At 52.9% G+C, this 12457-nt stretch overlaps 1 protein-coding gene across 12 annotated transcripts in view; it reads right to left on the minus strand.

Moving 5' to 3' along the window:
- Nucleotides 1-11680, minus strand: part of TTC39A (tetratricopeptide repeat domain 39A) — a 46990-nt gene extending 35310 nt beyond the window's left edge. For 3 of the 12 annotated variants that reach the window (XM_073233910.1, XM_037021828.2, XM_037021826.2), the window contains exon 1: nucleotides 257-423. In XM_073233910.1, the coding sequence (XP_073090011.1) occupies nucleotides 257-294 (38 nt within the window). In that variant the 5' untranslated portion in view covers nucleotides 295-423. Of the gene's footprint in view, nucleotides 1-256; nucleotides 707-917; nucleotides 972-1565; nucleotides 1612-8050; nucleotides 8072-11482 lie in introns of those variants that run through there. The other 9 variants (XM_073233909.1, XM_073233908.1, XM_037021829.2 and 6 more) reach the window with 8 other exon arrangements.
- Nucleotides 11681-12457: the final 777 nt, after the last annotated feature.

Genomic DNA, 12457 nt, shown 5'->3' on the forward strand with positions numbered 1-12457 from the left:
ATTAGGAGCGCCCACCCACAGATGTAAAGGCCGTGAGGGAAGGCAGGCGGCTCTGACGCGGCTGTTACTACAGCTTCGTGAGAAAGTTGGGACCCGGAGGGGAGGCACCGACCGCGGTCCCCAGCGCCCCGCTCTCCCGCAGCCCCCTGCCCCTCCCCGGCGGCGACGGGGGCTGGAAGCCGCAGTGCGGCCCGCGGCCCGCGGGGGAGGCCCGGCCCGGCGCCCGCCCCCAGGGGCCGCCCGGCCGCGCACTTACCCCGTGGGCAGGGTGTCCGGGGCGCCGACCGTGGCCATCGCGGAAGGGGGCGGGCAGCGGCCCCCCGCCGGACGCCAGCTGCGGCCCAGGTGCTGCGGCCGGAACCCCGAGCCGGGCGCTGTGCGGCCGAGCCGCGGACGCGGCGGCCGGGGAGGGGCGCGCCGGGGGCGGGGAAGGCGGCGGGGCCGGGCCGGGCCTCGGTCTGCCCACCCGCGCGCTGGGGCCGCGGCTGGAGATTCGGGCCGAGCCGAGGGCGAGGGGGGGGCCTCGGGTCGGCCGCCTGCAGAGCGCGCCCCCAACCCCAGCTCCGACAGGAAGAGCCGCGGGCGCGCGAGGTCTGAGGGACCCCCGCCCGAGTACCCTCTGCGCACCGCCCCCGGGACCGAGAGCTGCTCCTTCCTCACCAGCCCCATCAGGGGCCCGAAAGTTCTTCTAGACCTGAGGTCCATGCCCCCTGCCGTTCCTCCGTCCCCCACAGGTCCCGCCTAGCCAGTACTCCCCACCCCCCCTGAGCCCTTCCTCATCTCAGGGCGCTGGTGGGGGGCACTCATGCAGACAGCCTCCAGAGTGAAGCTTAGATTTTAATCCCGCCCACTTGCCCACCGAGTGACTGTGTTTGCGGGAGACAAGAAGGCAAAAAACAATGCAGTTTAACACTCACTGTTAGCCAGCAGTTCACACTGCCTTCTCAAGTAATCCCCATAGCTGCCATTTTACAGACAGGGAAACTGAGCCACAGAGCTCATGTGACTTGCTCAAGGTCACTCACCTAGTAAATGGCAAGTTGTGAAGGGAAACCAGCCCTCCTGACTCTGAAGTGCACGCTCTTGCCTCTCTCTCCTTGGCCCCCCTCTCCTGAATCCCCAGTGTCAGTATGGGGGTCACCCATAACACTCCTCACATGCCCACCATGTGCCCCACACTGAGGTATATGTAAGGCTGGGTTGAAGCTGACATGGTCTGGCAGAAAGAGCCGCTGTCCCATGAGGAGTTAACCCGCTACCACCTCCACGCCTCCGATGCTCTTAACGATGACTCATCAGAGCACGTGGCTGCCATTAGAGCAGTGCCTTCACAAAAGCAGGGGACAGAAGGAGGAGGGACTCCAGCACCCCTGAATCAGCCCTGATCTCCAGGATATCAGAAAAGGAATCAGGAAGAGCCTGTAGAAACTGTCATGATGGGAAGAGAGCTTGGACTAGGTCCAGGGAAAGCCAGGCAGATTGGGCCTGTTAGCAGAGGGGAAAGGGTTTAGGGTATTATTATTAAATCCAAAAGCAGATTGCCAGAGAGGGAAGTGAATTCTTACCTGCTCATTTGTAAGCAGAGGCCAGATGCTCACTTGCAAGGATCATCCCACTTCTGGAATTCTTAGACTTGGGTGAAAAAAGATAATTAACTACAAGGAGCAGGCTATGAAGACATCCTCTGTCAGCTATAAGAATTCAGATAAGGGGGAATGATACATAGGCTGGAGGGGTCTAGGGGCTTTCCTGGAGAAGGTGAGCATAGAGTTGAGCCTTGAAGTTTCTATTATTTATACACAATGAAGGTTTGGAAAGGATGTACTAGATAGGAGGAGAGCATGGATAAAAGCATGGAGTGGGCAAAGGACAAATGGAGTTTGTGAAGCTGGCAAGAAGACCAGCCTGGGTGATGAGGCTGGAGGGCCCTGTCACATGCCAGGCACTTTCAAATCTCCAGGCATTTGCACATGCTATTTCCTCTGCCTGGAACACACCTTCCTCCCTTGCCACTTATTCACTCATTTAACCAGGGGTTATCAATTGGAAGGCTTCTTTGAAAAAAAAAAAACACTTTTAACCAATATAAAATTGCAGGGTCCTTCCGGAGCCTTGGGAGGGGCTAGGTGAGCAAGGAGTTCTGAAGCTTTATGCTATATTAGCTTCAAGGTAAATCTTTATTCAACCAACATTTATTAAGAACCTGCACTATGCCAAAATTCCTCTCACCCTGCAGATTTCAGTTTAGAGGCTACCTCTTTCAGGAAGCCCTCCATCCCTGGCTGGGTGAGGGGCTTTCTGGGCACACACTGTCCTAACCCCCTCTGATCTACCCTAATCACCCTGGGCTGACACCATGTGTGTGTGGAGGTGGTAGAGTGAGGTTTGTTTGTGACTGTCTGCCTTCACACTGGAAGCTTCTGGAGGGTCAGGCCTGCTCAGACACCTCTGTGTCAGTGCCTAACTAATCACCAAACACTAGCACTGGACCCAGCACTCTACCATTTTGCTCTGAGGTAATGATTATAATAATAACTGCTGTTCATCAAAGGCTAATTATGTGCTACACATGTTAAGTATGTAATGTGGCTTATCTCATTTAATGCACACTTTTAACAACCTCTCTGGGCCTTAGTTGCCTCATCAGTAAAATGGCACCCCACCTGCTTCAAAGAGTGATTGTGAGGATTAAGAATTCATATATATTATGTGCCAGCATAGTGTCTGGCATGTAGCACAGTCCTATGCAGGTGCTCTGATGGTGGCGGTAGTGCTGGTGAGGTAAATGCTATCATTCTCCCCCTCTAGAGACAAAAACTGAGGCTCAGCAAGGTAAGCAGGCAAGCTGCCTTTGGAGCTGGAACTCTCCCTATACAACAGCGGCAGTGACACTAGAGCCACTCACCTGGTGAGTCAGAGCACTGGGTGGCCCACCCCTCAGGAGGGCTCCACCCAGGCAGTTCCGGGCCCCCAGGAGCTCTGTCCCAGTGCCAACCCTGGGGAGTCTGTGAGTTACCATTGTTTCTGCCTCCCAACCCAGGTGACCCTGCTCAGGTCACCTGCCCCTCCCTGCCTCAAGCTAACAGCCACACCCTGGGGTCCAGGAGAGCCTCCTGAGTCCTGGGTCCCTTCCTTTCAGGCCAGAGGACTTGTGTCCTAGTGCTTTGTGCCTGGTAGATGCCAGGCCTGGTTCCTCCCATTTTCGAAACCCCACATGCAAGAACAAATCACTGGGCTCACCATACTTTTTAATGGCCCTGAGGACCTCCATGGGCTGGTTTCACCCATACTGTCATCTCTCAGCTTAAGACCCTCAGTAAATATCTGTGTAGTGAAACCCCTTCACAATGCTCCAGAAAGCTGGTAGCATTTTCCATCCTGCAGGTGAGCAAACTGAGGCTTGGACCAAATGTGACTTGGATTTGATCTACTCATAGCTTAAACCCAGGTCTTGACTCTTTGTCCTATAGGGAAAGTGTGTGGAAATGGGGAAGGGTCACAGAAATTAGGGTGTGAGCCTGTGAAAAGTGATGCCATCGCTGTAGAAAGAGCTTAAGCTATGAAGTCAGCTCTGACTCTACCTCTCTGAACCTCAGTCTTTCCATCTGTAAACCTGGGATAGTAGTGCCAACCTCTCAGGGATGCTGTGAGGTTTACTGAGCATTAGCTGGGTGACCCCTCATCCTCCTTCTCAGTCCCTTCCTCAAGCCTTTCCCTGACATGAAGCACCCGTACCCCCACTCCTTTGTCTCTTCCAGCCCAGAACTGCCCCCTCAGACTCCAGAGCCCTCTCCAAAGCGGTTTTCTTAAAGTGAGTGAGCCTCACCCAGCAGGTTACAGGCTTGGGCTCATTAATAATTCACAGTAAACAGGCCCACCAACAAAGGGCTGTGTACAGTCACTGTTCTTAAATATTCCCTGGTGAGGGGCCCTTTGGGAGGACCTAGGCCTGCTCCTTGGGCTGGCCTCCTCTCTCTCCATGTACTCGCCCCCCTACTAGCTGTGTAACCTTGGCCAAGTTACTGCCTCACTCTGGGCCTTAGGCTTCCTCTTCCCACCAAATTTAGAGGGGAGAGAAGGTTGGAGCAGGAGCCCAAGGACCCTCCCAGCTCTGAAGTTCTCAGTTCTGGAATCTGAGCTCTTCTGCTGAAGTCTGGTCTCCAAGAGCTGCCAAGGGTGGGTCCAGTCAGGCATAAGGGACCGAGAACAGTTTTTATTGAAAAAAAGAGGCAGAGTTCTAATAAGGGGTTTCTGGCACTGAGTGGCATCCTGTTAGGGGTTAGAGTTTGGGCTGCAGAGCCAGGAATACCTGGATGGACTCCTGGCCCCACCATGTCCTAGCTGTGCAGCCCCAAGCAAGGCGCCCTGCTAGCTTGAGGTGGGGCAGGGAGTGGTTCACAGAGCAAGGCTGCAAGCCAGGGCCTGCACCCCAGCTGTGCCACCCTGGACCTGTGGCTTCATCTCTGAGGCAGGAGTGATGATGACACCAACCTTGCCGGTTTGTTGCAAGGATTAAATGAGGTGATAGTCATAAAACACTTGGAACAGGGCCAATGAAGTGCTATTCACAAGTCACTTGGAATAGGACCTTATCATTCTTCTTGAGTTTTAGTTTCCTCACTTACAAAGCAGGGATAACAGGATTGTCAAAGTATCAAATCAGGAAATGGACCAAAAAGAGCTTTGGGTCTTGGACATGCAAGGCTGTCCGGAGAAGAGAGCTTTCCCCTAAGATCTGCACCCAGACCTGGCCAGGACCACAAGGACAGAGTAACACTCACTGGACACTACATGCCTTTGGCACAAATATTCTACCTCATGCTCTGCTAATGGGAGTAGAAAGTGGCACCACCTTTCCAAAGACAATTGGAATTATGGGTTGAAAGCTGACCCAGTAACATATAAGCAACAAACATGTATTAAGAATAATCAGAGGCACAAAGATTTATGGTACAAAGATGTTTGTCATAGTGTTTCCTATTATAAAGGCAGCTGAAAATAACCTAAATGCCCATCAGTAAGGAATTAGTTCAATTAATTACAGTGAATTTTCCAGGTGAACTATCCTGCAGATGTTTCAATTATGTTTATAGAGAATTTATTTGCCTGAATTACTGCATTGTCTCCTAACTAGTTTCTCTGCTTCTACCTCTCTCCCCTTATTCTGTTCTCCACACAGCAATAGACCCAGTTGATCAGATCGTGTCACTGTTCTGTTCAAAACCCTTTACTGGCACCCCGTGTTGCTCAGTGCAAAAGCTGAGCTCTTTACAGGGCCATGAGATCCACATGACCTGCACCCCATATCTCTCTCTGACATCATCTCCCTCTGCTTTCTTATTCAGCCACATTTGCCCCTTTGCTCTTCTTCAACTATACCAAGTATGCTTTCACCTCAGGCCCTTTGCACTTTCTGTTCCTTCCACCTGGAATGCTCTTCCTGCAGATATTCATATGGCCTCCAGATCACAGCTCAGGTGTCACCTTCTCCATTAAGCCCTCCTGACCAGATGTCACCTTCTCCATTAGGCCTTCCCTGACCATTCTATTTAAGATGGAACCCTCCCCTCCATGTGGTTCAAAGGAACTATCCCAGTTCCTTTGCCCTGCATTTTATTTTCATAGCATTTGTTATTTGACATCTTATATATTTTGCTTATTCACTTATTCTCTGTCTCTCCCCATTAAATTCTACTCTCCACAAGGGTAGGGATTTTTTTTTTTTTTTTAGTTTTGTTCTAATATATTTCCAGAGCCCAGAACAGTGCCTGGCACATAGTTGCTCAATAAATGTGTTTGAATGGGATGGGTTTTATAGCAGGTGGGAAAATATTTTAAAAGCAGAATAAAAAATCAGTACTAAAAGAGGAAACACTAATGTCTATGCATTGGAGAAAGCACAAGGAGGCCTTGATTTCCTTATCAGTTAGAATTGGAGACAAGACCTCCCTGGCCAGAGTCGTGGTGGATTGAAGGGTGAAGATACACATCAAGCCAAGGCACAGTCAAGGGCAGATCTTGCTGTAGTTACAGCTCACTGAGGCAGCAGGGTAACAGGGGATGGGGGAGTTCTGGAGGCAAAGGCCTAGTTCACAGGGTGACCCAGGAGAGCAGCCGGGGTAGAAAAGCAGAGGCGAGCAGAGGAGGAGAAGGGTGACAATCTGAGGGCAGTGCTGTGCACTGAGCCTGTGGAGAGGTCACCCCCTCTGACTCGCCTGGCCTGTGCTCAAGGACAGTGCTTAGGTTGCCCTTCAGTCACCTGGGTGTAAAGGAAGTCCAGTCCCCATCTACCCATTTTCTTGGAAAGACAGCAAAGTCACCTTCAGTCTGAGACTTAGATGCTCTATTAAGGGGAGGGTGTTTCTCAGCTGGAGATGAATTCTTGCAGGGCATGGAGCTTCCCAGAGCTGGCTCTGCCAGGGAGTGAGGGTAACACCTGAGGCTTTGGGGGGAACAAGCAGGGGCAAACTTCATCCCATGGGAAAGAAAGGGAAGCCATAACAAATGGAGTGTCTGGCCCAGGTCTACCTGGACAGGGCACCCAGTGTCACACCCATTTTCCTAAGTCCTAATATAACTGTCCTGTTGGGGCACATGGGCAAAACCAGCCACTTGGTAGTGTGGGGAATGGGTCTTAGCTGAAAGCAATACATTTCTGCACTGTTGTTCACCTGAGAAGGACTGAACTTGGGAAAGGAAAGGAAGGCTTGGGAGTCTTGAGTTATGAGAGAAATTTCTTCTCTCTCCTAGGAAGGAAGATGGTGGAAGACATATACTGGGCCCTCCCAGAAGGGAAAGTTCTGCAGGAAGGCTCCTCCCAGGATGGCTTAAGGGGCTTGGAAGAGGGGCCATAGAATCATAGAATTCTGTTGCTTAGTCCCTGCTTCCTAAGGTGCTCTTGAAGTTACAACCTGGTCCTAGTCAAGCTGGTAGGAATCAGGGGAAGGGTCTGTCCCACCTTGGAATGAGGTGGTGAAGCAAAGAGCCTCAGGCACTGCTCCCTGAGCCCCCTCCAGACCAGGATGGTGGTGGTGGTAGTCAGGAAGAAAAGGGAGTGAGGCTGGCAGAGCCACAATCGCAGGAGGGTGGTGGCAGTACAGGCCCCCAGTGGGAGACTAGTGTGTCAACAACAGCTGGAAGACGCTCAGAGGGATAGGCTGGGTGCTCCAAGTAAATTATAATCTGGCTACTTCATGGAACGATGGCTTTATTTTAAGGCCTGCTCAGTGGCTATGTCTATGCTTCCCCCACCCCCCAAATGCCACCCTGACTCACTTTTAGAGAACTGTTTCTCCTTCTCACCTCTCCAGCCACTCTGGCTGAATGGGAGATGCATCCTCTTACTTACTGGACTCTACCTCTCAGGGCACAGTGACTGGTTGAAGGAAGGGCCAACTGGAATACTTCCTTTTGCTTTTTCAAACTAGAGCTGCTGGAAAAGCCCCTTCTTCTTCTGGCCAGAGAGACTAATCAGGAGAATCAGTAACACTTCTCGGTATAGCACCAGCCATGTGCAGGCACTGCTCTCCATGCTTTACATAAACACGTTCATGCAATCCTCACAACAGTTCTCTAAGACAGGTACTCTGCCCTCATTTTACAGAGAAGCACACTGAAGCACACACAGGTTAAACAATCTATCCAAAGTCATGCTTCTAGAAAGTCCCAGAGTTAGGATTTAAAAAATCAGCCTGTGTGGCTCCAGAGCACTTTTCACTGCTTTGTCTTACTGTCCCAGGACTTGAGCTTGGAAGTTGCTGGTCGCCATGCCTTGCACTGAGTGGAGAAGTAGGTGAGCATTAGGAGAGAATGGAGCTGACCATAGAAAGAAATTGAGTTGAGGGGCAGAATTTTTCACGGGCAGGACAAAGCAGCTCAAGTAACTAAAGTCACAGATTTGAAGATACTTCAGGAAAGGTGGCATGCTGGCAGAAGTGAAATTGTAACCTAAATAATCTATTTCCCATTGACCTCAAAAGAGGTCCTTGGAACCTCAAAAATGTCCCAAGTCAGAATCCTTCCCTAACTGATAAAGAAGGACAAAGGTTACCTGGAGGTTTTCCATGGTATCTTCACCAGGAGCTGAGGACCTGAGGGGCCACAAGGTGCCTCAAACCCCAGAGCCCTCTCCTGCCCATGCAGCTGCCCTAGGCAACAGTGGGTAGATCAGAATCCTGGGATCGGAAGCTCCAACATCATAGAAGCTTGGAATCTGGGTACTTTCACAGAACTATGAGTCTGGTAATCACAAATGCCTCAACTCACAGGATCTGAGACTTACAGAAGTGAAAACAGTACTGACCTTGAGTCCAGATTCAGTCCCAGGGAAGGGATCCAATGCCATCCAAGAATTCCAGTCACCAAATTGGAAACTCCCTACCTGGAGGCACCTGAGAGCTCCTTGAGCTCTGGCTCAAACCAAGAGCAGGAATGTGGACAGCAGCTGGGCAGGCTCCAGCCTCCTTAGCTGGGCCCCTCCATTCTCTGGGAGGCCCCTCCCTCCCGCAGCAGCTCTGACACTTAATTACTCTCTCAGAAGCAATCTGCCTGCCTGCACTTCCCTTCTTGTCTCTGGGGCTGCTGTGAGTGGAAGCTACTGATATGGCTGGGAAGGGCCCCTACTTGCAGGCTGAGTAGGTGGCAGACCCCAATGGGCATCATTTCCCTCTCCTGGCAGTTCCTTGCTACCCACCATTGGCTCCCAAACATTTAGAATCCCCTCTCTTCAATGGAAATACCTTAGAAGGAAGAGTACCTCATACCAGGGAGGAAGAGAACTCACATTGACTGACCCCGAATACGCTGCAGTGTTTGTTAGGCCCTTCACCACTGTGACTTCATTAGGTTTTCCCACCACTCATTTACTTATTTTACAGCTGAGTAAACTGAGGCTCATACGGATCAAATGGCTTGATCAAGGTCATAGAGCTAGTAGGTAAATGGCAGAGCAGGGACTGACCACCCCCAAAACCCTTCACCCTTTGGCCAGACTATAGGAGACAAGGCAGCAAGGAGGGTGAGGGGAGAGGGTGGAGAACTCACAGGCCCCGGATGAAGAATGGAGACCTGATTTGTGCCTCAGGTGTGTGACCTTGTGTGGGCAACTGGGAGGAAAGAATTGTCTGGGTATTTGTGTCCAGCAAGTTCCAGCTTAACTGTGAGGGCACATGTGTTCAGGTGCCCACCTACACTCCCTCACAAGACCCACAAAGGAAGGCAGAGGCCTGTTTGCAGGAGACCCCCTTCTTCCCCTCCTCCTCACTGTCTCTCACCTCCCTCTCATCATTAGTGATTCTGAGTCTCACGTCCCAGCCTGTCCACTTACCATTTCCACTTCTTCCCTCTTAGTTTCTTCCCCCATTCCCTTCATTCTCCTAATCCATACCCCAGCATCTGCCCTGAATCAGCAGGCCAGCCTCCCCTCCAGTCTTCCTGCCTTCCTCCACACAGTGACATCGGCAACATGTACACATCTGAAACTCAGAAGGCTTCGCAGTGACCTCGGGACAGAGCACACCTGGGCTCTCGCAGGCAGGGCAGGACACTTCATCCGAACACAGCCACTCCTCACCACCCCAACCAGGGGATCTCATCCTCCTCCGAAATCATTCCCTGCATGTCTTCATCCAAACCTCAGCCCATTCTAAGCCCCATTCTGTGCTGCCTCTGGGGGCAAGAAGGGGCCAGGGTGGGAGTGGGGGTGCAGATGAACCTTGTCCCCTCTCCATCTGCAGTGGGGAGACAGAAAAGGGCGACCATGACTCAGTGCTGAAATGGTCTGACAGCAAAATTCTTTCTTCACGGGATAGCAGGGGCATCTTCAACTATGAAAATCCTCCCTCCCTAACGCCCTCTAGTGGCTCCCCAGCACAATGAACTCGAAACTCCTCGCCCTGTTGTGGGCAGCGTGCCTCCTGAATCCCATCAGGCACGGATCCTCAAGGACTCACCCACTTTTCTGCTCCTCAGACACACTTCACATTTTGACACGATTTATCCTCACTGCTGCAAATATTCTGGGCATGTCGATTTTACTGTCCATCACAAGGCCTTATTTTAAGCCTTACACGGCATCTATTTCCAGGGTTTACTTACTTGCCTACTTGTTTAGTCTGTTCCCACGAGAACATGGTCTCCTGAGGACAGGGACTTGCCTGTCTGAAGGAATAGCATATTTACAGCGCCTAGTACAGTGCCTGGAACATGCTATATGCTCAACAGTGTTTGTTGAAAGAATGAATGAGAGATGTGAGAGGCAAGCAGAGATGCTGGAGCCCTGAAAGCCCATGAGCCTGACTCAAGGGTGGGTCAGAAAGCCCCTGTAAAACAGGATGCCTAAAGTGGAATCTCATAAGGTCAATGTCAGGAGTGGAGCATGGCAGTCCAGGCAGAGGCAACCCTGGGTACCCCACCAGGGTTGTGAGAGCACTACAAGGCCAGTCCATGTTAATGGATGAGAGTGAGGGTCAGGGAGCAATGGGAAATGGGTCTAGGCAGGTCATAGCCTCTCCCCTCCAGTGCTCTGAACTTTAGCCTCTAGGTGATAGAGAGCCATAGAAGAGTTTTAAAGCAGGAAAAGGACATATCTGGCTTGTGCTTTAGAAACGACTAGTCTGAAGGATGCATGGAGGAACAGGGAAAGGTAGGGGCTGTTGCAATAATCCAAGGGAGAGACATCCAAGAAATAAAATCAGCAGGACTTGGAGACTGGGGTGGAGATGAGGGACAGAGGTGAGAGGAATGACTCCCAGATTCCTGGCTTGGGTAACTGGTGAATGACTATGCCATGCATTGAAATGGGGACACAGGAGGAGGAACAGGTTTTGGGGTGCAGATGTGAAGATTGATATAGGACATGATTTGAGGTGCGCACAGGACGGTCAGATGGAGGCATTAGGAGGGCAGCTGGATTGCCCTTCTCCAGGGAGTGGCAGGGTCAACTTAAAACATATAAAGGAAACGAATCGGGGGTCAAAGCTCAGAAGGGAGGTCAGGGCTGTCCCTCTCCCTTCTCATGGAACACATCTTAAGACACCAATCACCCAGAAGATGAGGACAACTGGTGGAGAGGGGGCAGTGTGCCTGCCGTCACCTGTCAGGGCACACGGTGTGCCACGTCTAGGCTCATGCGGAGCTGCGGAGGAACAGGTGCGTGAGCAGCATCTCGGAGGGAAACTGCCGCTGCGCAAACCAGACACCCAGCCCCTCTCAGGTGGTCCACACGTTGCGGCTCCCGAAGCCGGGCTCGGTGGAACCAGTTGGTCCTACCTTCTTCCCCAGGCCCAGCCCTGCTGGGGGCCCTAAGACGCGAGCAGCGGGCGCATGCGGCGCGAGAGGGCTGGACGCCCCTCCCCGGGCCCTCGGCCGTTGCCCGCGCCCGGCCCCCGCACACTGCTGGCTCCCGCTGTGTCCCCTCGGCAGTTCCCCAGCCGCCCCCCCGCCTGGTCCGCGCCTGCCGCCGAGTCCCCGGCCTGCCTGGTACCTGCGGTCTCTTTTCCCGGAGGCCGCCCCCTTCCAGGCGGTCAGAAAGGCCATCGACGCTGGACGGACTCGGACGGGGGCGCGGGCGGCCCCTCGTGGCGGCGGCGGCGGTAGCGGCGGCTCGGGCGGTGGGCGGGACCCGCGGCTCCTCCCCGGCGCGGCCTCTGCCCGACAAGGGCGTCGGCGTCCCGAGCAGAACTGGGGCCCCACGGCAAGCCGTCTCCCGTCCAGAGCTGTCGAGAACCACTATTACTCACGAGGAGAAACCTAGGCCCAGGACTGTCCGGGGTTGGTTCCAAGGCCATGTAGAGGGCCGGTAGCAGCGCCAGGACTGGCAATGCTGTCGTCAGCGCCTCACCCTCCTAAGCACAGAACCTGCCCAGCCAGGGCTGCACCTGAACGGGGTCAGGGGCCTGCAGGGCACAGAGCAGGTGAGCCAGGGGCTAGGCAGGAGAGCAGGGTGGTAGGAAGGAGCTGCCTGGGCCTGCGAGTGGAGGTTACTGGCCAGGCAAGGCACTGGAACGTGACTGTTCACAGCCTTCTGGTTCTACAGCCCCTGTGGGAAGTGTGGGACAGGAGAATGAACCACGGACTGTCTCCAGAACAAACTTTCTTTGAAACACCGTATTTCATCTTAGGTCATTTACAAGTAGACTGCTCAGCTCTGGAGCAAGGTGAGGCCATTTGTGCAGTCCAGCAGGACGCCTTGGGAGGCTCAACTAAGGACAAGGAGCAGGGGAGCACCTTGAGGAAGTATTTGAGAAGCATCACTCCAGGTCCAGCATGGAGAATGGATTCAGGGGTCCTGGAGACTTTCCTCAGTGAGAGGGGATGGGAGTTGAACACAGGGCAAGAGCAGGGTTATCTAAGGGACCATTTTTGTCTCCTCTTGGGCTGGCTTCTGCAACCTAGGCATGTGTGCAACAAAAATCATGTGTCTAATAAATGGTGACTGATTCTGACAAGTCTGAGACAT

Source organism: Manis javanica, chromosome 4 (assembly GCF_040802235.1).
Source record: "Manis javanica isolate MJ-LG chromosome 4, MJ_LKY, whole genome shotgun sequence".
NCBI lineage: Eukaryota > Metazoa > Chordata > Mammalia > Pholidota > Manidae > Manis > Manis javanica.